Raw genomic sequence first — 27,825 nt, 5'->3', positions numbered from 1 at the left:
TCCTTTATGTCTCTTCACCTTTTAATTGGTGGTTTAAGCTGGCTTGGCCATGTGTTTTCTCCTCCCCCCATTCTCCCTTCTTCCTCTCCCCCTCCTCCCCCAACTTTTCTGTTTCACCTTTGTTGAACCCTCCTGAGCCTTTGGTACCTTTTCTTATTTCCCGTCAATTCTACTCTGCATATTGCCAATCAAGATTAGTGTTTGACAACTGTCCAAGATTTTCTGGAGCCACCTCCTGAATTCTGAATGAGACTTTACTTTGAAATCTTTTTGTTCTTTTGATTTATTCATTTACTTCAACCAATGTCTTGACCAAGTTAGACTCTTTGGACCTAGTTCCTTTATTGACCCACTGTTTCCTCTAATGGCAGGTACTATATCTGCTTTTGCTTCCTTAAGTGAGTTCTACCCTGGGATGAAGTGTCTTCTTATCTCTCTTCTCTTTCCTTATTGACCTCTTTTGCAGAGGCCTGAATCTACCCAGAACAATGTGAGCATGGTATCTCCTGAAGGAAATTACTGTGTAAAATTGAGAGCAAAATAAAAATTCTCCTGTGTTTAGTTGTTTTCATTTATTTTATTTTAAAAAGTTTTATGGTACAAGGGACTGAACCCAGGGGTGCTTTACAGTCCCCAGCTATTTTTTCATCTTTAATTTGAGATAGGTTTTCACTAAGTTGCTGAAGCTGGCCTTGAACTTTCGATCTTCTTTTCTCAACTTCCTGAGTAGCTGGGATTATAGGTTTGTGCCACCAGCCTGATATTACATGAAGCTATTTTCTTTTAAATTCACTTAGTGAGTTTTGTTAGCTATATTCAGATTCCTTTTACAACTGAACTATTTATCACTTGAAGCAAAAGAAGCAACTCTTTGTGTCATGTCCAGCCTTCTTTGTGCTGTGAAGACTTTAGTTGTAGTGCATGTTTTATCTGGGTTTAACACAACTACAGCACATGAAATAGAAGAGTATGTCAATACACACTGAGTTAAAATTGGTGAACTGCCTTTGAGATTCCTCATTTATTCTACTTGTTGGTGAATTTTCATAACTTACTCCTTGACTAAATTATCCAAGAACCAGCCTTTGATTTTTTGTACATATCACTTCATATTTGTACAAAGGTATTGCCATAATAAAATCTTACAATGGTTACTGTTTTTATTACTTAGTTGAGGTCTTTTTTTTTTTTTTTTTTAAATGGTTAGTGTTTTTACTATGCAGTTGGATTGGATTTTTTGTTTACAATTTATATAAAAAATGGAACAATGTTGCCGAGTTTGTTATTAAAAAGGGCTTGGCCATTCATCTTTTAAACTCCAAGATGTCCAGTTTCTTTCCTCTCTACCCATATGTAGATACATAAGTAGAGGAAATGCTTGTTTTTATGTAAATACTGGCCAGATCTGTGAAAGGATTAGAACACAAAACTACTTTCATCTGATACTAAATTTGGGCATTCACTTAGTGAATTTTAACCTCCTGACATTACGTGATCATTTTTCTGACTTATATGTGAAGTAACATGGCATGACCAGTTACTTACAGGATGCAACAAATGGGAAGGTTTTGTAACAGGGTACTGAAGCAAGATAGTCACGGACAATTGACTCAATTAAATGTGCTGTTTCCATTCCATACGATGGTCCTGTGCAAGTGATCTGATGATATGGATTTTAATCAAGGAAAGCTGTTGGCATAGAGAAATCCAAGAACAAAGTAAAGCTACTAGAAAAATATGGCAATGAAGAGAACAGCAAGAGTTCAGTTTAGACATATTGGTGCTTCATTTTAGCTTGTGTTCAGCCAAATTTTACCATGTCCTTCCACTCAAGAAATCCAAATTACATAGCACTCACTTAGAGGATATCTGTCATCTTCTCTGGGTTGCATGGAGTTCTCTCAGGAATCACCCTATATGTACAAAGAAAAGATTATAAAAGGAAGGAAAAAGAGGTTGAATTAGGTAAAGTTCCAGATCATCAATTCCTGCTTTCCTCAAGGGTATTTTTATGCATTTTTGCATGTCAGAATTTTATCTAAGAATTCTTTTGAGAACACTGGAGTAAAAAAAAAAAAAAAAAAAAAAAAAAAACTGTTTAGTACTATCTCCTCTTTTGCTGCTTATGTGACAGAAGTATATAGAATACCTGTTTAGTACCTCACTCTGTAACACTTTACAAGCTATCATCTCTTGGGCTATTGAACAGTCTGCTCTGTAGTCTTAGGTTTTTGCTGTGGTTCTGCACACATCTCATGTTTTTTCTCTATTTTATTGATAATCTTTTCCTTAACTTCAGCATGATTTCTGTACCAAATGTGCCAAAATCCATATCTTCAATCTCACTTTGCCACTTAGTTCCCATGTAAGTTTTGAGAGTTTTGAGAAGTCATCCTTTCTGAGCTTCAGTTTTCTAATTTGTACAGTTAATGTTGGTATCAACCCTAGAAGGATAAAAAGAGATTGTAAAAGTAACCAGCTTGCAATTTGGGTAAGTATAAGAAATAGTATTGTTTTCATTGTTATAAGCAGTGTCTTCTGGACCATATTTCTAATGTTATTTATTTATTTTTTTTGGTAAGGAATGCTTGTTTCTGAAGCTCCTGATACTTTAAATTTAGGATTTGCTAATCATTCATTTTCCTTACATGAGACCACAACCTTGATTTTCTGTGTTTAATGATGGCATAATCTTTCTAATATTCATTGCATTTCAAAAATTTTGAAAGCACCTTGAAGTTCCTTTTTCTTTTTTTAAGATTTGTTGTCACATTTCTTCAGGCTTTCATTTCATCTTGTCAGGATTATTATTATAATCTCATAACTATTCTTCCATCTTTTCTAATATGTCTTATATCTTGCTGTTATGGATTTTAATTTTTTAAAAATATTTTTCATTTTTGTTTCTTTCTCCTAAAATATATATATAGCCTGAATTCAGTAACCCCCTCCCCCTGCCTCTATGTTGCAGTTAGGACTTGTCAGCCTTGCATTGAAGATCCTCTGCAATGTATACTTAATATTCATTTGCAACTTTTCCTTTCCGATAATTCCTCCATGAACCTTTTACCCTTCTGCCAAACTCATTGTTCTCCTAAGAAGTGTTGGAAACTTTTACTTTTAGATTTTTCCACAGACTCTTCTGTTTGTAATATTTTCCTTTTTTTGAAGAAATCCTCATTTTGTGAAGCCCTAAATATCACTTCCACAAAAGTATTTGTAATTTTCCCCCAAACAAGTGTGGTTGTGACTTTTCTCTTGAGAATCCATTATCTCCCTGTTCTTAGTCGTTCAACTACTCCGTGCTTCTGTAACACCTCAAGATCTTGCACAAATGTGGTTATCTCTTTCTTGAGCTTCATGTGATCATTGCGTTCCTGTTTCTTTCCATTTCTGAATCATATTTGAATCAGCCTCAGCCCCAGAATGAAAAAATGGTTGCTGACAGTAATGTAATTTTATTTTGCAGTTTACGTCCTGCCATGGTTCTTGTGCAAGTAGGAAGAGTGACTCCCAACCAGTTCCTCTCTATTGAAAATATGGGGCATCATTTTAACACTTTTTTCCTTGATAAGATGCAGGAATATGTGTGGAGAGAATATTTCAGGCATTTTTATTTTTATCCATGTTAAAATACAGTTGAATGAAATTATCTTCTAATCAGAAACTAAAATTTTATACAAAAGTAGATTTAATCATTCCTAAAAGGGCATCTTACCTATTCTTTGAGTAGTCTTCGGAAGGACATTTCTTTTTGTTTTTATTATGTCCCTATTTTAAGGAATTAAACTCTCTATCAAATCCTTTTTTTATTATTGGAAATCAACCAATCTTTTGCTACTTTAATGTCATCAACCATTTACTTTTTATTGCTTTTTTCTTCAATGCCAGAAAGTAAAATGCAAAACCCCACCCTACATTAATGTAATTTTATAGTTAAGATTTTACATTCACGAAAGTCCAGAAATTTAAAGTTATAGTTCCCAGAAGAATCCTAATTCAGTCACATTGCATAAACTGATATTAAGGCTGAAATGTATCATCATTACAATAATGCAAAATACTCATATGCATGAGGACATGGTTATAGTTGCTGAGGGAACCATAATTTTGGATTTTTTGACTTTTTTGCACATACAATTTCAACCATAATGTTAAGTTAATGCAATTTTTTCATTGACTCTAAGGTAATATATGTGCTGCTATATTTATCTTAAATATAAGGTTTCATTGGCTTCATTTTTCTGTATATCTGTAAACGTGTTCTTACAGAGTTCTGCTGTCTCTGCAAAGAGAACTACCTAAGGAATATTTCTCTACAAAAATAATTTGTAGCCTCATGTATACTGATACTCTCTGCCTTTCTCTCTCACACACACATACACACAGAGTCTCACACACTTATGTTACATTCTGGCACATTATAGAAGCAGGTAGCATACTCACTACCTGCTGTTGAAAGTGTTGACGATACTGAATTATTTATTCTATCTTCTACACTATCCAAAATCGTTTTGGGTACTTTGACACATTTTGGTCTCTTCCATATGGATACTTCATGGTGGCAGAGTTGCCAGATGCTCAGGTTTTGTGACAGTCTTAGTTTTTCAAGGACTGTTGGAATATTCTTGGGAGAATCTCGCCTTGTTACTGATTCCTATGGAGTGGGAAAATACTAACATTTCTTTGAAAGTGTTTTTCAAGACAAGGAGTTGTTATACAAAGAAGAAGTTAATAGAATGTCCCATCTGAGTGTATTTAAATTTGGGGACTTAGTAAAGAAGCAGTTTATCATAAAATTCATTTGTAATGAAATGACATCACCCTAAAATGAGTAATAATATCAGTATATATAAATTTGGTAATTAAACACATTTGGAAGTATTTAAGAATTTGGAATATGAAAGGTTTGCTATCATATAATTTTAGCCATTTGTTTATGTTTCAGATTGCAAAGATAAAGAGCAGGTTGTCAAATGTAGTTTATGTTTTTATCCCTTATCACCTAGATAGATTCTTCCACAAAAAATTTTTTAGCTGTAGAAGGACACTCTGTCTTTGTTTTATTTATTTTTTTATGTGGTGCTGACAATCGAACCCAGTGCCTCATATGTGCTAAGCGAGTGCTCTACCACTGAGCCACAACCCCAGTCCTATGTATGTGTCTTATACATATATAATCATGTATGAGCTATGCATATATATTTATGTGCTAAATAGTTGCTTAATTCAATAGAATGTGGATATATAGTTTCCAGATATTTGCCTTTCTAGTATGAACAGACATGCATACACTACTCCTTTCCTAATCTTTGCCTTCTACATAAACATGACTAGAAATTTTGCTCACCTTTTAATGCGTGTCTCAAGTGTATTTTCCTCTGGAGGCCAAATCTGAATGCCTGACTTGTTTCTCTCATGACTTTCTGCTTATTTCCTGGCATTCCAGACCATTATGTACAAGGAGAAGATGAGGAAGGAAGGACAGGACTAACTCAGAAGGGAAACCTGCATGCTGGGGAAGACTGCACGACTAAGAGAGGCTCTTAACTACCATTTTGTGACCCATGACACATGATCCTCAGTTGTGTGACCCTTGGATGTAGGCAATGGGAAATTCAAATAACATAGGGGATATCTGTAGTGAATCTCTAGTACAGTTATACTCACATTGAAGTACTTTTCCCTTATTGAATGGAGGGCAGGGATGAAACATCATCTGACTGCTTTTTTGGAGGATGAATAGACTTTTTCTCCATTTAGTGGAGAATATTTCATCCATACTTCTAAATTGAAGTTGCTTCCTCTGATTGGAATTAGGAGGCCAAGTTCACAAGCCACAGTTGTGATTTCCTTTCTTTTACTGACTCTGTGGGCTATAACTTTGCCTTAATGTAGGATCTGGAGCAGGTCACTTGGTAAGGAAATGTGACCTAGGAAATGTGAGCATAGTTCTTTCTTGCTAGGTATGTGATGAATTTGAAATATAGTGTGGTATGCTAGATGGGACTAAGAGAAATGTATCTCAGGAAGACTGTGATGTAGTTTGTGTGGAATCACCCCAATGCATCATTTAAGATCATCTTAACAGTTATTATTTATATTGTGTTTTCTTCTTTTCATCTGTTTTCCCCTCTATTTATGTGTCTGCTAATTATTTAAAGAGCACACTTATTTGGGTTGTTATCAAGGAAAGCATATTTTCAAAAAAATAATGTTTTTATTTGTTTCACTTATAACCATGTAGGAGATTTTAATTTATCCCATTTGATCTTTAAAAAATTAGCTTTCAAATGTTTTCTTTTTGTGATATAGACCAAGTAATTAAAATTAAAATTAGAATTGTCACACACAGGATTTAGCAAATCAAATTTTATAATAAGCATCATGTTTAAAATAAGAATATATAAGACGTGCACACAGCCCTGGGACTCACACCTTTGAATTCTTTTCTCTTGAAGATATACTATATTATTGAAAACTTCATCCTCAAGCATTTCTTGAGTGCCTACTGTTTATAGTACACTTTGTTAGCTTTGACTTTTATAATTAATTATCTGATGATACTCTAATGATGAAAGTGATGTGTGAAATAGCAAACATTGGGGATACTAAATTATTTGCAGGAGGTATTTCTCCAAAAGGCATATTAAGCACCAAATTTGGGGAAGATTTCAAAGAACTGTCATGGACTTGCCAAAACAAACACAGGAGGAATAATCAAAACAAAGGGGTAATCTCTGAAAAGCATAAGAAAAAGTGTTGCAAATCAAAAGATGAAACAATAGAGTAAAACATTCTGGGAAGCAAGTTTAAAGGTATTTCTGAAAAGTACTGAAAAATTTAGATCCTGGACCTATTATAAAAGGACTGAATATTTATGAAATATTTTGTTTTGTGATTGATAGTTTTAGAAGTGACTTGGTAAATAGTGAGTCACCATATTTTTCCTTGTTAGCTCAGTTGTTACTTGGGCACCAAGTAACTTTCTCTACATGATTGTCAGGAATTGCTTAGTTGATGTGCCAGGAAGCAGATATTATTGTTATTATTATTGTTATTCTTCATGTTATGGATCATTTTAATTATTACTATGTCATAATATTCAAACAAATGAAGATGGTATTCAAAACCTTTGTGCTTACCTGTGCTGTTTCCCCCCAGGCTCGTGCCTGAACTGGGTTTTCTGTATCTATTTGAGTGATGGTGTTCTGGCTAGACTGGTCACTGTGTCCTTTTGTGTATAAACTTAGACAATGCAGGTGGCATGATGATGAGGCTTGTATCCATTACCTTGGTTCTCTAGTCTTCTTATAGTGTTTAGAAATGTACTCCAGAGACTCATGAGTGGCATGAACTAAAGGGCAAAGAACATTCCAATATAAAATGATATGCTGCTGTTAAGGAATAGTCTTCTACAATAGATTAATCATGAGATGAATTATAAATATTTCACATACTAATTATATTAGTTTATGGAGATAAAACACCATATGAAGTGTTCCCAGCACACTCAGCAAGTTAGATGCTCTTTGCATGTTAATCATCTTGCTTCTTCAAGGCTGACGATCATGAATCCCTGAAGATGACAGAAACTATTATCATGATATTGTACATTTCTGATCTTTGTACCAAGTTGACACCTTCCTTTCCCCATGAGCTCCTTTTCTTTGGATCGGATCTTGAGTACTTCATATATTAGAATGGTAAAATAGGAAATAGTACTTGAAAAATTATTAGGAACCCAAAGAAGAAAGTAATGGACTCAGTCTAAAATGACAGCAAATAAAACTTCCTAGAATCCTGTTGGGTGCTGAAGTAAGATGGGACACACAGGCTTCTCTCTCTGTCTCTCCCCCCCCCCCCCCCCCCCCGCTTTTGTTTTCCATATTAGGGATTAAAACAAGTGGCACTCTGCCACTGAGCAACATTCCCAGCCCTTTTTACTTTATATTTTGAGATTGGGGAAAAGAGGCAACAAAGTATCAGACCAGAATCTTCCTGTATATCACCTTATTTAATCTTCTCCACCACCATCCTAAGAGATATGTCTTATTGTCTCTGTTTTACTGATTAAGAAGTTAAAACACAGAAGATTTGGTTAAATGCTAAGTTGCCCAGGACTTGTGATCCTCCTGCCTCAGCCTCCCAAGTAGATGGAATTACAGACATGCATCACCACACCTAGCTCAGATGTTTTTATTAACAGTAGGAGTGAATGTCATATTGAACACTTTACTATAAACCTTGAATCAACCATTTTTGTTTTCCCAGTGTCATTGAAGGAAGGAATGCTTACCTCATTTCTTCACTTATTTGAAGACAGTTATTCAGCACCTGGGTAGGATAGGGAAGAGGAATGATAGAGGGCCTGCCCTAAGGGAAAATACAATCTAGAGTGGCAAGTGCCCTGCTAGGGAAACTGTAGGATACTAAAGAATAACACATTTAATTTATCTCATCAAGGAATATATAATTTTAAAAAACATAGGAAAAATATTAGCGAAACATGTAGAAGAGATAGGTAAAATTATCTAACATCCAGAACCTACATTTTTAATAGACATATCTGGTGACCAGGCTGTTTGGTTTAATTAATTCTCCAGTGCGTTTTTCTTTTATTAGCTTATTATCCATTATCTTTTGTTACTACTGGTCTTTCTCCTGATATTTAGCATTTGTAAAACCTGTCTCTGTATTTACCCTCCACTGTAGCCTCTGATTTGGTCTCCTTTTTTGATAAGGAATGTTGTCACCACCTATCAGCATATGGAAGCTAGAACCCTTTGAGTTACCAGTAACTGCTCCCTTTTAATGACCATTTCTGTTTTATTCTTTACTTGCAGTGCCAGCTAGTGCCTAGGTCACTGTCCTGACCACCTCTGTGATATTTCAGTAGGTGCACTCCTTTGTGTGATTTAGGATGTTGCCCAGAGGGCATCTCCTTAGGCAAGCCTTCATTGATGGTCATTCTCCTCTCCGAAGTTCATAGAAACAGAGCAATCTAACCAGTCAGCAAATATGTGATAAATGAAGGAGGAAATCAAATGATTCAGGTTAGTGTAGTTCTTCTTTATACCATTTATATTCTTTTATTTCTCAAACATAGACTGTATTAAGTACAAGTAACTTTAAAAAACAGAGTCAGATGATTCATAAAAAGTATGGGAAAAAAAGTAAGAATGTAGAGACTTCAGGTCTCCACCACTTGGATTTGAAATGCATTTCTTAGCATTTAATCAAGCCTTTTGTGTTTTAACTTCTTAATATGTAAAACAGGGACAATAAGACGTATCTCTTTGGGTGGTGGTGAAGATTAAATTAGGTGATGCACAGGAAGATTCTGGCCTGATACTTGGTGTTGCTTCTTTTCCTATAGAAATTATCAGCAACACCAGAATATTATGATGACTTAAGGAATTCATTATTAAAAATTGAGTATGAAAGCCAGGTGCAATGGTACACATCTGTAATCATAGCAACTCAGAGACTGAAGTGGGAGCATTGCAAGTTCAAGGCCAACCTCAGTAACTTAGAGACCCTGTCTGAAAATAAGAAATGTAAAGGACAGGCTGCAGCTCAGTGGTAAGGCAACCCTGAGTTCAATCCTCAGTTGAAAGGGAATGGGGGGCGGGGCGGGAAAGCAATGAAGAGAGCCATGGTTTTAAGTGAATTGGTTTTACCACTTCTGTATTAGGATATATTCTGAGCAACCTCCCTTATTTAAGTGTGGTAATGATGATTGATGATGGTATTTTATTTGATTCTTTATCTTCCTCATTTTACTACCATTTTTCATGGCAAATAAGAATCGACAAACCATTTAATTAAGAATAAGAAGAAATAGAGAACATTAGTGTGATAATAAACGTAATATTGCTAGTAGATAAAGTGTAAACTTATCTTGCGTTTGGGTGTCTTCAGGTCTATTGGAAGACTACCTTTTCAGTTTTATCTGATTGCTTACCTTCTCCCCTCCCCCAAATGTACACTTCAGCCATTTATCCTTCTCTTATCTAACTTACTCAGATATCTCTGACCTTTGCACCACAGACCTCAGGAACAGTCTTCCTCTGCTTCCCCCGCTCCCCCAAAATCCTGAGACATCCTGGTTTTTCACTGTTCTTTGTTGTTTTCCTTCCTCTCAACTGCCATAGCAGGGAGGTTATATCTACACAGCTTGATTCCCTGCTTTCCTGTCAAGTGTTTTTTACATAGTACCCTCTTGTCCACAGTGTTCTTATGGCCATCATAGTAAGTACAGGATGGGAAAATTACATGGTAGAGAAAAGCAAAACTGCCTGATTAAGTAATGCCATTCCATACTATAAGACAGTTTTGGGGAAACTGAATTATCTTGTTAACAACCTATAGATTACCCATCACAAAAACCTAGGGAATTAAATGACTGTTTTCTTTTCTTTTAGATAAGACTTCCATCTTGTATTTTAATTGTTTAGCAAATGAAAACATTTTGTTATTTAGTGTTCTTAAAGGTTTTTGAAAATCTGTAGCATTTAAACATGCAGTAGAAATGTTCTGATTAAGATGAAGAAGCTGACAACTAAAACAAAGTGTGTTAAAATGAATTTTGTATATTGATGACTAATGAATATTTGAACTCAGTTATGTTTCTACACAATTTTCATGAATCAAAAAAATATGTTGAAACCAAAGATTTGAAATGTTTGAGAGTGATTTTCATTTATGCATGTTTGTATCATTGAGTTCCTATTATATTGAAGCACTTTCAAGACACTTTGTAAGTGATAAAGTGAAGAAAACAATCACACTCTTCCACTCAAGTTTTACCAGAAAACCCAGGCAGGCCATTAGGCATCTCCCTCAGCACTGGACATCTTACTCAAAGCCACTGTCATTTCTTTTCTCCTTACTGTCTTCCCACAACTCTCTCTGCAGTGTGTTTTCCATACAGTAGCCAGAATAAAGTTTTCTGGTATTAAAAAGTAATATTAAAAAATACTTTTTTAAAAATATTTTTTTAGTTGTCAATGGATCTTTTATTTTATTTATTTATATGTGGTGCTAAGTATTGAACCCAGGGCCTCACACATGCCAGGCAAGTACTCTACCACTGAGCCACAACTCAAGCCCCTTAAAAAAAAAAAATCTTATAAAATAGCTATGCACAGTGGTGCATGCCTGTAATCCCAGTAGCTCGGGAGGCTGAGGCCGGAGGGTTGAGAGTTCAAAGCCAGCCTCAGCAAAAGTGAGGTGCTAGGTAATTCAGTGAGACAATAAAATACAAAATAGGGCTGGAATGTGGCTTAGTGGTGGAGTGCCCTTGAGTTCAATCCCTGGTACCAAAAACAAAAACCCAAAAAACAAAGATCTTATAAAATACTTAAACAAAAGTAATAGAAATATAGGAGATTTTGTAGAACTTTGTGAATATATGAGTACAAAAATTATACCCTAGTTGAAGATACTATGATATTGCATGTAGTCAAATCTATTAAAAATCATGTTTTAGAAATATTTCCAACATGGTAAAACAACATATTCTTAAGAGTTAAAATAAAAACAGAAAGTCTATGCAATATATAAACCTATTATGAAGTAAAAATAATAAAATTAAATGCACCCAAAGTTCATATCTGTTTATGTCACCTCCTAACTTAAAAGTCTTCAGTCTCTTCCCATTGCTTTTATCATAAAATCCATAATTATTTTCATGTCTTAACAGGGTATTAGGTACTTCTTCAACCTCACCTCTAGCCACTTCCTGATCGAACACAGTATTCTAATATCCTTGGTCTTCATTCCTTGACCGGGCGATTTTCTTCTTGCTTAGTTTTTATTTTTCATTTAACCTAGTATCTTGCAAACAGTAGGTGCTTAACATGAACTTGCTAGATAAGCACCAAAATGTGAATAGTAGCTACCTCTCTTTAGAGTGCTTATACATGCCATTCACTTTATATACATATTTTATACTTAAAACATTTTCTGTAAGGGGTATTTACTTTTTAATCATTATAAGAAAAAAAAGTATATTTTAGGATTGGAGAGCTTGGTAGGCAAAACTGAAGTAATCAAGAGGAACTTAGAAATTAGGTTATCACAAGCAGATTCAAGAATTGCTCAGAAAAATCAGTTAGGCAAGCAATTTTGTTTAGGTCCAATGGGTGAAGGAGTGTTGGGTTAAGGAAAGCTTGTCTATCCAGAGCTGTGCTTTTCTACATGGTAGCCAATAGTTACAGATGGCTATTCATTTAGATTTAATCAGATCAAATTAAATAAGAAATTAGTTCCTCAACTATACTGGCTACATTTAAAGTACTCATTGCCATACGTGGCTCATCATATAGTGACAGTAGAGTTATAAAAGTTTTCTATCATCACAGGAAATATGTCACAGGAAGTATAGAAGCTAGGATTCTGGAGAGTATGTATTAAGGAACAGGAATATGAAAGAGAAGAAAAGAACAAAAACTTTGGTAATGAGGCTGAACAACATGAATCCATATTGTGAGTTTAGATATTGAACAAAGTGGCATAGCTGGAAGAATTGCTCTTTTGTCAAAGGGCTGCGGAAGCCATGCAAAAAAATTATTTAAGACGAGTAACACAGCTCAAACTGTTATCTGTGTTAATTATATACTCTTTCCTGTTATGTGATAAATGGTTTCAGGGAGTACGGGGGCCTGTTGCAAAGATTTCATGGGGCAAGAGTGAGATAACCCAGTTCATGAAGGATTATTACTAGATTCTATGGGCAGTGGCTGGAATATTGAATGTGTACCCTCTCTTTTTTTATTTCACTTCTTTCCATACTGTTAAAATATAAAAATAGCATCTTGATAATAATGCTCTCACTCTTACAGGGTATAGGTATATTTTGGCATCTTTTTACTTAGTAAATAGAGTAAAAGGCAAACAACTGGGTTATTCAAACTGAGAAAAAAATAGTAAAATTCCTAATCTTGCATTTTATTGTGTTAAATTGTTTTGTATTCTTTAAGCAAATATGACTCAAATTATAGATACAATGTGTACTGGAAACAATCAAAACATGTATATGGATACTATCCCAAATACATGGAATGATGTTAATATGCTTGCAGCATAAAGCCATTTTGGTTAGACGATTATAATAGCAACTTACTTGTACTTTGGGTGAAATGGTAAGCTAATGATGTAGCCGTTAATTTGAATTTAGCAGACATTTTAAATATAGGTTTCTTTTACAGAGACAAAAGTTGCAATTTAAAGCTCTTTGGTGGTCTAAAAACAGCTTAATTCTGTAGTAGCATGGTAATAAGTACTAATCCAGCTTATACAGTGATTGTAGTATGTCATGTTTGTGAAAGATTGTCCAACTGCTTTCTCTGGGTTTTATGTTAATTTAAAAATATTAAACATAAAACCTTATGACATCTTCATGCTGAGATAAACTGTTCAATTTAACTTATGCTCAAGCAGCAGCTGTCAGGAATTATCTTGTTCCTAGTGGTTTTTGCTATCACCTTGTGCCCTTTCCTGCCAGAGACTCGCCATGAGATGATAAAGTACACCTTGTTAGGATTTATTGCTTAAATAACACCTGAGGCAAGGTGAACATTGGTAGCCTAGGGATTAGCTGCTGATTGACTGATGCCATTCATTGTGTAATTATCAACTTTAAAAAATTGACGACAGAGGGAAAAGTAAAAATTGCCTGTACTTGCATTTCTTTTGTGGACATCTTCATCATTTCTTTGGGGTGTCAAACTAGAGATTTGAGGAATTGCTTATGGTCCAGTTTAAGCACCATTTTACAAATAATAAAGTCAAGAGAAACACTTTAGTAATGATGGAAAGATAATTGAATACTGTTTCAAGATTTATTATAAAATTACAATTAATTTTCTTTTAACAATTCAACTGAAGCAGGTGTTAGAGTAGGCAGTCTTATCAAATGGTTAGTGCTATGAAAATCTTCATCATTTCTCTTCTGTAGTGCATTCCATTATGTGGGAGGTTTTCTTTGAAAGGCTTTGTTCTTTATTGTGGATCAGCCGGTGAGTAGGGTAAAGAGAAGGGGGCATGTAGAAAAAGTGGAGTGAGGTACTTGCCTTGGTTAAACATTACTATTGATGGTCCACTCTGAGGACAATCTTGACATATGATATTGATGACTGGATATGTCAAGAAATGCATAAGCAATGGACTCGTTCTTTATGGAATGTAGAATTTTCCCTTCTACTTAAGTGTTATTTAATTCATATTCCCATCAAGTCTATAGTTTTATAAAGGTGTAACTCACCAAGAATTTGCAATAGGGCAATGAATTGCATATACCCAGTTCATTCAGATCAATCAACTGCTAATGTACATTTTGCATTTCTCTATGTAGTTGTATACACATGAATGTTATTATCAGAAGAATTTTTACTAAATGTTGTAAGAATTAGTTGCAGACATCTTGACACTTCACATGTAAATAATTTGACATGAATCTTCTGAGATGACTGCAATAAAAGCATTATATTTAAGAAACTTGAGATTGATTACAATCTAAAATCTTACTTTCAGACTGTATTCACATTTTCCCTGTTGTCCTGATGATGGCTTTCATTTCCGTTTTTTTTTTTTTTTTGTTTTTTGTTTTTCCCCATTCCAGTATCCAAGCAAGGATCAAACACTGAATTTTGATTTGGAGACTCTTTATTTTCCTTTAATTTAGATTTTTTTCTTGTCTGACATTGATATTTTCTGTTCTCTAGCTCAATTACTTCACAAGCTATTTGTCTGAATATTGCCTCACTGCCAAATTCAGATCAGGTATTTTCAGCAGGACTATTTCACTGATGATTTTTACCTATCTCATGTATTTGGGAATACATGATTCCGCTTTGTTCCATTATTGATCATATTATTTGATAACTTGGTTAAGTTGGTGTCTACCAGATTTCTCCTTATAAGAGGTACCACTTTTTTCCTTTGTAATTAATGTCAGATAGAGGCTGCATTTAATGTGTTTTTCTGCTCTGTGTGTGAAAAACATTGAGGATTTAATGATTAAAAATGGGAGTCATTGCTTACAGTGGTGTATGTAGTGGGGAGGGGGAGGGAGAATAGATGAGGAGGAAGATGATTCAATAAGTAGACCCACAGTGGCTTTCCCCTTTAAGAAAAATATTAATTGATTGAAATTAATATTTTGTGGTTTTTCTCCAATAAGGATCAGATTTGTAGGTAACCAAATATTTCAGAATTTTCAGTGTAAGCTTTAGAAAGGCTTATACTTGGTGATGGTGGTGATAGGGATATCTTTGAATGAAATAGGGCAATTTATGACCATAATTTTACTGCTTCCTTTAGTTGTATATAGATGAACAGTTTAAAAAAATAAATACACTTCCTTGGTAATAATTTTTTTTTTTAACTTTAAAGAAATAAACCAAAACATTAGTACAGCAAAGTGGTTTAAAGAGGGATTGCTAGCTTTTGGTCTTATGTGCTTCTTGTATGCCATGAAGAAGGCACTTGAATTCCTATTTATGATATATGTACTTATTATGTCATCATTCTTCTTGTGTGAAAGGCTAGTGCTGCAGATCATATAAACACCTGAAGTTAGCCATTTGGCTTGTCAGCAAGCGAGGATTTATAGTATTTGTAATCATGGTAATAACAAGGATGATATTTTCTATTTATTAAGTACAGAAAAAAGCATTTGCAATGTAAGTGGTCCACAACCAATTCAGAGCTGTGGTGTAATGAAAAGCACTTCAGGCTTAGAAGATCTGCAGTCTCTGCTTTGCCACTTTCTACCAGTGTGATCATAGAAAAAAACAAACAAAACAAACCCTTAACTTTCTTGAACCTAACGTTTTTAGAATGGGACTTCAAGCTCTAATGGTCAGATATGCTACATTATGTTCTAAAGATGACTTTCTGTTAAAATTGTGCCATCTAAATGTCCCCAGCTGCTAAGGCATGATTTTCTTTCCCTCTGTTGTATCCATTTGTGGTAGGTATCTCATTAGGGATGCATAGCTAGGTTGTCCCTGACTATTATTGCTCCTTTCTGATTGTTCCTCTGATACTTTCTGTATGTCAGCATCCATCCTGGTAAGTTGTCTTGTTCAACTTTTCTGTTCTTCCTGTTTCAACCATGTCACCTACTAGACATTTAAGTAAGTGCTTGTGGAATTAAAGAGTGAATATACCACTTGTTTTTATTTATAAACATGCATAGAGATATGCTTTCAGTAACATTTATCTAAAAACAAGGCATCAATTTTCCTTTACCTCTTATCTGTGCTTTATATAAGGAATTTTTTGAGTGTTTATCTGGTGGCATTAGTAGTCTAGTAATGAAGAAGAAAAAAATATATATTTTAAAAAATACAAGAATTATAGGATACTCTGAAAAGGGGTAAGAAAAAATGCCAAGAGAAAAAGACCATACTAGATAAGTCTACTGTGTAAATCAAAAGGGTTTATGTCATAACACGAACATGTGCCATTCCTGCTTATATATTGAGTTTCAGTAGTTGGTTGCATAAAGAAGTAAAGTGTAATGAAACTGGCAAGCAAAGTATTCCCCAGTCAGCCTTATCTTTGTTCCATTTGTCCTTCAGATAGAGCTTTTCTTGCCGTTTTCAATAAAATCCATCTAGGATTTTTTTTTTTTTTTTTTTGCATCTCTCAGTAACTGAGCTGAGAAGACCAATGAGATTCAGGGCTTTTATAGTTCTTAGCAACTGCTTTTTAAGAGATCAAAACTTAGAATGCTGCTACATGGTATTAGGGCTCAACTATTGATGTGTCCCTAGAGAGGATATGTTTTTCTTGGGATGGGAAGAGGAAAGAGGAGAGAAGGGCAAAAGATGACCCCTTCAAGCATGCTTGGGACAGTAAACCCTAATTTCTTTGTTTCCTAGGATCCTCTTTGCAAGTTCAGTGCTTAACCTGACTGAACTGACTGCCCTTCGGCCTGACCTTGGGAAATTGAAAAAGATTCTGTACTTCCACGAGAACCAGTTGGTATATCCTGTCAAGAAACATCAAGAGAGGGATTTTCAATATGGTTACAACCAAATTCTTTCATGGTAGGTATAGGTTGCATCATATTTACCCCTTTACCATCTTTTTCTTTATGGGTGGTTAGCTTTTAAATCTGGAGACCTACTATACACTTATAAACACCTTTAGGGAGGTGCAAATGTTTGAATATTCCTTCCATAATAGCAATTACTTGTGCTTCTCTAGTATATATAAGATCACAGCTACTTCTTTTATAAAATACATAAGTATAACAATCTAATTATATATTGAACTAATTATCTAACTGTAGATTTCCAGCATTCAAAATAGAATCAAAAGGTTGACAGGGACCTTCACCCCTTGATCCCATAATTTATTGTTTAAAACATACTTTTAGAAAGGGCAGTTTGTGAACTCATATTTACCAACTAATTTCACTGTATTCAGCTATAATAAAAATAGAAATTTACAGAGGAATAAAAAATTAAAATGTAATAGATTGAGAGGTGTGGCCTCCCCTATATTTTTGGTTGTTTTCAAGGCGGAAAACTATGGAAAAGGGAAAATGAATCTGTGTGTTTTTCCCCTGCATTGAATCTTCTGAAATGACACAGCCTTAAAATACCATGACATTTCAAAGGTGAGGGTCCTTTTTCTACTGTTACTTCAACAAAGTAACATCTCCTGATGCTTAGTTAATGAAAGAAGTTAATAACAACTCAGAAAATGGCCTTGCTGTTGTGTCCTAGTCACATAACTGCATGCATCAAATGGACTTGGTTGGCAGGGATTGGTGCGTTTTACTCACCTTTATTAACAGTTATTAGCAGTTAGGATTGATGATGTGTTTAAGCAGACCTTCAACTCTTATAAGTCAGTTCCATTGTCTAGTTGACATAGAAAACAACTATATGGTAATAATTCTGTGTTTTGAGCATTTCGTAAATGTTTTCCTGCAATCATTTTTACAAGCTGCTTCAATTGTGAAGTAGCAGTGCTATCAAAATAGAGTGGAACTGCTTCACGTCAAATGTCTCATAAAAAAGCAACTGTTTTAAAATTTCATAATAAAATTAAAATATTTTATATTGAAACAAAGGGAAATATGTTTTAAAAATGAAAATAAAATCATTTTGTGCTTTATCAGTATGGAAAACATTTGTAATATTCCTATGATTTCTTGAATTAGCATCATTCTTTTCTTCAGATATTGTGTGTTTATTACCCCTGAGAAAACACTGGGGAAAAAATTAAGTCTCTTTTTCCTTTTATGGGTGGCTTTAAAGTTAATGGAAGTTATACCCATTCATATCAGGAAGCAAATGCACCAAAAAGAATATTTTTGTAAACAGTTTTGCATCTTTAACTTAACCTACACTAAATTTTTAAGAATGTAAGTGGTTGGGTTTTAGCTTTCTACCCTTCGGGAATAGATATCTAAAACAAGTTGCACCTCACTCTCCTCCCCTCTTTCATAAGAAATTGGTTTTACTCACAGGGAATGAGTCTGTAAAAGCTTGCACACAATTTTTCAGCATTTCTCTTCTCAAGAGGGTAAACTGATAGACAAGCTTGGAAAGAAAGAAGTAGACTTCATCATCATTTGGCTTCTTAATGGGAAAAAAATGGCTCACGGTTGTCCAGAGGAAAAATAAGAGTGTCAAAAAACAGTCTTGTTCTGATTCTCTTCAAAAAGTATGACTCCTGCTTTCTCAAATGTTTCTTTAGTTTTCTTGCTGACTTTTGCTTTTGTTGGCACTGTCAGATTTCTTCCTTGACTGTGTGGCAGTTAAGGACTTTAAAGATGACTGACATAAGCACTCACCTTAAACAGAGGTTTCACTAACCCTCTGACTTATGAACACATGTCGTAACTGTATATTATGACCTGTGGGTCGCTATTACAATATGTGACATATGATGAAAACAGGCTAGCTGTAAAACATCCTTCAGCTTTTGGTGTATTATTATATTGGTTTCCTTATTGCTTAGTGTTATGTCAGCACTTCTATGACTTTCTTTTGTTTTATCCATGTTGCAGTCATTCCTGTTCCCCCAAATTTGCACCAGGTAGGAACTTAAAAAAAAAAAAAAAAAAAAAAACTTTTATGCAAAAGGAATTTTGAAGGGGAGGCATGTGGGTGCCACTTAAGATTTTGCTCATTGGTTTTTTTTTCCTTCTACTGGGTATTAAAAATAGTAAATCTTGCTATCTTAGTAAGTATGATAAAAAAACAGTATTTACTAAGGCATTCCTATCCCTGCTGTAAGCTCTGCTTATTTTATTGTTTAACAGTCCTATGGACTTTGATGTTATCTTTTCAGCATTACTGATCTTTCATTAGGGTGAAATAAAATTGCTGTACCTGTTTATATATACATTCTTTCATGGAAGTGTTTGGATGACTTCATTGAGATTTAGTGACACTGAATCATTGGTTAAATGAAAGAGGTCATTTTCAAAAATCAAAACAGTGATTTTTTAAAAAGATCATACTACACATTCAGGTTCTATCCAACTCGTCCATGATTATCATTTTGTTTATTGGTGTTCAAATAAATATTACAGGCAATCTGGAAACTGCTGACATGCCTTATCACACAAAATTTTCTTTCATTTTTTTCTTTTTTCAGCTTTTCTTTTTTAATGTTTTTATTAGTGCATTATAGTTATAGGTAATAGTGGGGTTCATCCTTTACAAAATCATAGAGACAAGGAATATAATTTGCTCTATTTCAGTCCCAAGTACTTCCTCTTTCCTTCTCCTCCTACCCTCCGTCACGTTTTCTTATAAAAATATATTTTATATTAATTTGTTTTTTGCAAAATATTAAGGAGGAGCACAGTCTGTTTGTCAAAAGCAATAACCAATATTATATTTGTTTTGTTTAATTCTAAAAGTTGTGATATAGTGTTCATTTATAATGCATTCCTTTATGTAATGAGTAGGACCAATGATATGGATTTCTGGATCCATTTCCACTAATTCATTCACTTCTCTGATGACCCCAAATATAGTATAGAAAAATAAGTTGATTTGTAGAGATACTATTGCCCTTCCCATGTAATTTCAGAACTTTGAAAAATATAACAGTTTCTTAAAGCAAAAGCTAAAGCAGAGAGTACACTTACAGACTTTGACCAAAAATGTGTTGAAAATATCACAATTTAGAATGAATTCTCAATCTAGCATCAGTTCTCCTTGAATGTGTGGCAAGATGTCCAGCAAACATTCTGTTCTCAGTATTGCAGTATAAAACAATGTATATTACTGACAGAGAAACTCAATCTTGGCAGATGGGCTACAATTAGAAAGTTTTTTCTAAACTAAATATTGTTGTTAATATGGAAAGTTCCTGGCATTATGGGGAAGCTTGTTTTGGTGTGAAATCCCATGTGATTCCATTGAATCATTTAATTTCCCTGTTGTCTTTCCTTCCTCTTGCCATCAACCCAACTTCCCATGGTACAACACTAATGAAACTCACTTATCTATTAGAGACATTTTGAGAGATAGTGATGGGAAGTGAAGTGTTCTTTGCAATCTTGAAGTGCAATGTAAACGATAATTAATACACAGAGGTTTTAGGCTTATAAAAATCACTCTGAATGAATCTGAATTCATCATTTGCATTTTTTTCCTTTACAGCCTAGTGGCTGATATGGTGGTTTTCAACTCAGTTTTTAATATGGAGTCATTTCTCACTTCTATTGGAAAATTTATGAAGCTGATTCCTGATCACAGACCCAAGGATCTGGAAAGCATCATCAGACCCAAGTGCCAAGTTATTTACTTTCCCATCAGATTTCCTGATGTGAGTAGGTCAGTGTATTTGACTCTGTTTTCAATATTGTATCATAAATTACTTCTCAAATGTGTAGAAATCAGTGTTTTTCCTGCCAATTTTAACATTTTGGCATAAGCATGGTTAATAGAGAGTTGAGTTGTTTCTCAGCATACTGTATGTTACAAAGACTTTAAATAATTGTGTGTCTAGTGAATCACTGAGTGGTTAGTTTAGATACTGAGTTCTTCCTTTCTTTACTGTTATTTATTTCTCAAAATAGGCAGCTGTGGCTTTTAAGACTTACTGTCATGTTTCTTTGTTATTTGTTACAGAAGTCATTGTCAAGCATATTTCTCAACTTTTGCATCCAGCCGTAGGTCCACTGGTTTATATGCATAATAATAACCCTTTAAAAAAGTAGTATTAAACCTCATTTCTTGGATGACTTTAATTTCCAGTGTTATTTTTTTCTAATCTTTTTCTTCATTTTTATTATTTATATTATCTTTATAAAGAGTTAAACCTTCCATATTGTGTATATACTTAATTGCCATTTCTCTTTCTCAGTTACTAAGGACATTTTTTATTACCCTTGTTAGTGGGCCCACCCTGAATTAGCAATGGATGATGTGGCTCTAAGGGAATGTTCTGGAATTCTTTTTCACTTTTGATTAAAACCTAGCAAACTATTTTTACTACCATCAGGAATATTTCTCCCATGTGAATAGAAAGTTTTCTTCAGTGGGACTCACACTAGCTGGGCATGCTGCTGTTTTGTAACTGCATCCTTCGAAGGAGTTTGGAGACAGCTGTTTCTCCCCCATCTCTGCAATGAAAGCAGGAAATGATTTAATATCCTTAGATGCTGTGCAGAAGGTCAGCATTAGCCACTATGTTCTAGATTTACTGAGTTCACCCAAGTTTTGCTGTAGGGTCAGTAGTCTTCATCTGCACCCCTAATGGTAATTTATGTGAGTGTCTTACTAGTTAGTATTTCATTGATGAAAAATCTGCCCCATACCAAATCAAGTTAATGAGTCATAAAATTCAAGTTAGACCACTTTGCCCAATCCTTACTTTGTGCATTATAGAAAACAGAAGCCCAAAGAAGTAGAGACTGGCTGGCAATCACCTTGTCATGGTCACAGACTGGATTAAATTTAGCCTCTATAATGTTGATTCTAATTTCTGTTTAATGTTAAAACTTCCTGTCATTATAGGTCATTTCTTAATAACATTTCATGATTTATTTGCCTTTTTGAAAACTATAAAGCTAAATGGAATCAGGATCACAATCATTTTTTAGGTGTGTGTGTGTAAACTTGTGTATTTTCACGTGTGTGTGTGCATTAGTTCTATCTTCATATGTTTGAGGGTTTGGTTCCAAAACCTACCCTCCGGGATATCAAAATCTGCAGATACTTATGTAAAGTGGCATAGTATTTATATTAACATATGCACATCTTTCCATATACTTAAAATCATCTCTAAATTCCTCATAATACTTAATACAATATAAAGACTGGGCAGATAGTGATTACATGGCATTAGTTAAGCAGTTATGACAAGAAAAAAGGCAGTGTATGCTCAGTGCAGACATACTGCTCTTCCCAGATACTTTGGATCTGCAGTTGGTTGAATCCCTGAATGGGGAACCAATGGATACAGAGGACTGACTGTATGTGTGTGTATAAATATTTGTATAAGCATAGTTTTCTTATGTGTGATGGGAATATTTCAACTTTTGTAAACTCTTGTTGTTATACTTTATACCTATTATTAATGGGAACACAGTTATAAATCTGAATTTTTAAAATATAGGGTTTATTTTTTGAAATAAGTTTTTAAGTCATTCAGAAATAGCAAACGTACATCTTTAAGTGAGTAGGCGATATAGCTTATCTTGTTACTGCTGTAGATTTCCAAATAAATAATGTTTTAAAATTCATTTATATCTGATATGCTTCTATAACATAATTTGTTTAATACACCTGTGGCAATTGAATAGTTTATTAATTTGAACCATATTACCTTAAAGGAATCTAGCTAAATAGAAGAAGGTTAAGAAATATTGTGGCCAAGATAACATTCATAAGCAAGGTCTTAGCCCAGAGTGTTATTTGAATTATTTTCAAATGGTAATTTGCTTTATACAACCCGAACTCATATAGTGTAAGTAAGTGATTATTTGCATGAATGACAATCATTCTAATGCCTGCAGTTTTAAAAGCTTATTATTTTGTTGAGATGTTGAAAAATATTTAGCAATTCCAAAGGCAAAATAACTAAGGTGATTAAAAAAAAAAAAAACAACTTCTGAATGCTTATATCTCTCTGTCTGTATAAAAACTATTTGGCCATGGTAAAATGGATTTAAATAAAATAAAGCTGAAGATAGAGTTAAATTATTAATATAACAACCTGTATGTAATATAATAGATATAATATAATAGATATAATAGATATTAATCAGAGAAGAAGAAAGAACCCCTTTCCCAGCAAAATTAGTGAAGATTGATAGAGTTAATATCTGTTGAAACTCAGAGCATGTCAATCAGTGAGGCAATATTGGGCCTATGATACCTGCTGCTACCTATTACTGTACTCACCTATCCCCTGCCTCACTTCTAAAGTCCAGAAAAATTGTAATAAGAGAAAATATTCCCTTGAAAACATTTTAGTATCCATATTAAATATTTGGGGATTAGAAAGCTTTTTAAAAATTGTTGTAGTTGTAGATGGACAGCATGCCTTTATTTTATGTTTATTTTTTTATGCAGTGCTAAGAATTGAACCCAGTGCCTCATACATATAGTGCTCTGCCACTGGCGCTACAGCCCCAACCTTGAAAGCTCTTAAATGTGTGGTCACATGTACATCTATTTCAGTCTTGACTCCCACTTCCTAAGTTCAGTTTTTGCCAAACCTGGAATGACCCAGAACCCAGGTTCTTTAATAGTCATAATTTCATTTAGCTTGTCACTTCATAGGGGTTCTTTAGAAATTAAATGAAATGATGTTTGCCAAATGCCTAGGATAGAGCCTGGTATGAAATAGACCCCCAATAAAAGATTATTTCATCTTATTAACTTCCCTACCCCCATTAATGTATAATCTAGCACATCTATTGCCTCCAAATATAGTAAGCTATTCTCATTCAACCTCCAGACTTCTGTAATGCACACAAGAAAATAGAGTAGTACTCTGCCAAAAGGGTCACAGTCTAATACAAATAGAGAGGTTGGTTTATTTGTTTTCTTGTCACCTCAACTCAAATATTCTTTGACTTCCCCAGAATGTACCATCCATGGGTTAAGTGAACTTCTTACTTTCATTTTGGTCCTGTTTCTTCTTTATTTATCCAGCTTAACTTGCAAATTGCTTTATTATATTTATCATCTTGCATATGATCTCAACTATTTTACATCCTTTGCTTCTTGTTTGATTAGCACTTCCCTCCCCATGTCTGGTTAAATCCATTTCTTCACTTACTTTCTACCTACACTCATCAAACTAAAGATGACTGGAGAAAAACCATTTAACTGCACTTATTAGTATAAATTTATACTCCTAATTCCAGAAGGTCCTTTTGGCCACCTGCACACATACCACCCTTCATCACATTTAGATGGTAAGTTATACCTTCTCCTTTTTCCCTTTCTTTTCCCTTCCTCCCTTGACCCCTTTCTCTTGTAGAAACCTTCAGTTAACAAGTCTTCCATGTTCATTCTCAGCTTATGTTTGAGAATATAGAAGCATTCAGAAGGGAACTTCCATATATTAACACAGTGTATGCCCAGTTGTGTACTTCTGGGTACAGATTCTCCCTCTTCATAACTGTCCCTATGGATGAATTGCCCTTGGTTCAGTCTGAGGCCCCATCTCCACTCCTTTGCTGGAGCCCACACTTCCCACATACTCGTGGTCTATTGTTTAAGGAATTTTTCCTTCTATATTCTTCATCAATAATTTTTCTCCTTTTTGAATCATTCCTGTTTTCCTTTTCCCTGGTTCATTCTTATTAATATACAAAAATTCCATTTTTTCTTATATCTTTCATCTGTCTCTCTTGATTCCAGTTCTCCCTTCTGCTAATGCCTCATTTTTCTACTACTTTGGTATCAAAACCCACCAAAAGTGTTGTTTATACTTATTGCTTCCTATTTCATTTACACTGTATTCTCTTAAAGCTGTTACACTGACTTGTTTTCAAGGTCATCAGTGAACTCCATGCCTCTAAATCCTGTGGTCATTCCTCAGTACACATCCTTCTTAACTTACCAGCAGCATCTGACACACTACCACACATTTTTTAGGTGACTTCACATGGGCTCCTACTTCTTGGCTCCTCATCATCCTGACCTTTTAACGTTGACTACCGTTGGCACTGTGTCTGCTTAAGGAGTTGTTGGAGTAAGAACCCAAGATTGAAATGAGAAGAAAAGATAAGATTCAGAAGGGCAACAGGGAGATGATTATCCTGTGGAACAAAGGGAAGACAGTGTAAAGATCTGATCAGAAGTGAATTCAGAGCATTGAGATTAAGTGAGGTGATGACTGAAAAGTGTCCTTGAGTTTAACAATTTCAGGGTCAGTGGTACCCTCCACCCCCTGAGTTCTGTTAACTCACAAAAACTTTTTTTTTTTTTTTTTTTTAATATTTGTGTTTTTCTGGTAGCCAGAGAAATTTAGAATTCAAGTCTGGTTGAGATATTTCTTTATGTCTGTCTCTGTCTCTTTCTGTCTCTCTGTCTCTCACACACACACTCACATACATACACTCATGCACAAGCACACAAACAATTCCTCATTTTATGGATAAAGGCACCAGTGTGACCCAGAGAAGCTATAGGTCTTCTTGCAATCACACAGCTAAATACCGGAACTAGAACTCATATCTCAAAATCTCCATCAAGTGCTCAGCCCACCACTGATTGTTAATGCAATTTTCAGAGGTCTTGATTATCTGTTTTAGCTGACAGCAGATTAGCAGCACCAAATTGGGGGTGTGATAAAGGCAGGCACACTGACAGCAGTAAAAAGTGACAGCTGAGTGACAGCTTGACAACAAGGGAGGAGAGAGATAAACTATTTAAAAAAATATATGGGAAGTGAAAAAACATAGCAGCCTGTAGCCATTCTATGTCAGGATAGCCAACTCTGCACATCAAATAACCCCTGCAGACATTTCTCCATGATTGTACAGCTTGTACATCAAAAGGATGACTGTGATTTATTAAGAAAGATTAAATGGTAACCAGTTAAGTTTCATTTTAAGAATGTAGGGAAATGTGTAATCCACTTTGGACAGAAATTATAACTGTCAGTGAGTAGAGGTAAATATTATCTCTTACCCCTGAGGTATGCATGAGGTGTTTTTACCCAAACAATCCACATCTTAAGTTCTTTTTGTGCAGTTGTAATATCCTTAAGCTTTTGGTGACCAGAGGATATTTCAGTACATTCTTTTAAGATCTCCTTTATTAGAGCTTTGCCACTGTCTGAATCTCCCTTTTCTGTGGGGTTTGCAGACAGAGGATCCTTCTGCAGTAAAGGCTTCCAGGACTGCCAGGTGGTTGGTGGTCAACAAAGAGGGTTTTTCACTATTATTACTAGAAGATAAATATCTTCTCAAACTCAGTGAGATGATATACTCTACTGGCATGTATTACAAAAGAAGACTATTCCTGTATTAAAGGATGAAAAGCAGATTGAAAATTTAGACAATTTTATTGCGTGTTTCAAGACCAATTTCAAATGGAAATCCATGGTGTTCATAGGTGTGTGATATAGAGGTAAAAGGAAGGAATCCTGCAACCTATTGAGGTAGATGCTACTGAAAGTCAGTATTTCCTTGGTCCAGATGATGACTGCTAGGAAAAGTCTAGCAGTCATAAGAGAATTTTAAATGTCCAGATTTTTGTGCAAGTCTCAGTTGTACAAAATTGAAACATCTGAAGAATTTTCAGATTGTTTTATGACAATCATGTTTAGAAGATAGAGCTAACCGTAAAACCTAACTCTTTTTAAAAATTATGTTAATTTTTTTATTTTTTACAGACTGCACTTTTATTCATTGTACACAAATGGGGTACATCATTTCGTTTCTATGGTTGTACATGATGTAGATTCATACCATTCATATAATCATACATGTACATAGGGTAATGATGTCTGACTCATTCCACCATTTTTCACACCCTCCTCCCTCTCATTTCCTTCTACATAATCTAAAATTCCTTCATTCTTCTCTCACTTCCCACCCCTTCACCCCCATTATATATCATCATCCACTTATCCAGGAAAACATTCAGCATTTAGTTTTTTGGGATTGGCTTATTTCACTTAGAATGATATTCTCCAATTCCATGCATTTATTTGCAAAAGCCATAATTTTATTCTTCTTTATAGCTAAATAATATTCCATTGTGTATATATACCACAGTTTCTTTATCCATTCATCTGTTGAAGGGCATCTAGATTGGTTCCACAATCTAGCTATTGTGAATTGAGCACAAACAATAATAAAGATGTTGGCGTGCACATGGGGGAAAAGGCACACTTTTATATTGCTGGTGGAGTTGCAAATTGGTACAGCCACTCTGGAAAACAGTGTGGAGAATCCTCAGAAAACTTGGAATGGACCTACCTTTTGACCCGAGTTATCCCACTCCTTGGTTTATACCCAAAGGACTTAAAATTAGCATACTACAGTAACGCAACCACATCAATGTTTACAGCAGCTCGATTCACAAAACCTAACTCTTATTGAATATAACTTTAAACCCTGTCTTTTGCTTGGCATATGATACACATTTTAACATTTTACTTTTCCCACAACTCTAAAAGATATTTCCAATTAATAGTTGAAGAAACTCAGACATAGAGAATCTGAGTAACTTTTGACCACAGTAACATGTATGTAATATAGTACAGGTATAACTAGAAATCAAAAGATGTTTAAACTATCTTAAAATTGAAAATCATAACAGTCTTATTGAATTGCCTCTTGTGCAAACAGAGTCCTGGTCCCTAGTA

General features: G+C 34.6%; 1 protein-coding gene across 18 annotated transcripts in view; it reads left to right on the top strand.

The window, feature by feature from the left end:
• Positions 1–27,825, top strand: part of Gtdc1 (glycosyltransferase like domain containing 1) — a 399,059-nt gene that overhangs the window by 186,718 nt on the left and 184,516 nt on the right. For 17 of the 18 annotated variants that reach the window (XR_007107717.1, XM_047544995.1, XM_047545003.1 and 14 more), the window contains 2 exons: positions 16,896–17,063; positions 20,649–20,822. Coding sequence is in view for 17 of the 18 variants with exons in the window: in XM_047544995.1 (XP_047400951.1) it covers positions 16,896–17,063; positions 20,649–20,822 (342 nt within the window). In the remaining variant the exon portion in view is untranslated. Of the gene's footprint in view, positions 1–8,874; positions 9,057–16,895; positions 17,064–20,648; positions 20,823–27,825 lie in introns of those variants that run through there. The other variant, XM_047545008.1, reaches the window with a different exon arrangement.

The sequence above is a fragment of the Sciurus carolinensis genome, chromosome 3 (genome assembly GCF_902686445.1).
Source record: "Sciurus carolinensis chromosome 3, mSciCar1.2, whole genome shotgun sequence".
Classification (NCBI taxonomy): domain Eukaryota; kingdom Metazoa; phylum Chordata; class Mammalia; order Rodentia; family Sciuridae; genus Sciurus; species Sciurus carolinensis.
Note: the sequence above shows the minus strand (reverse complement) of the source record. Positions and strands in the feature narration are given on the sequence as shown.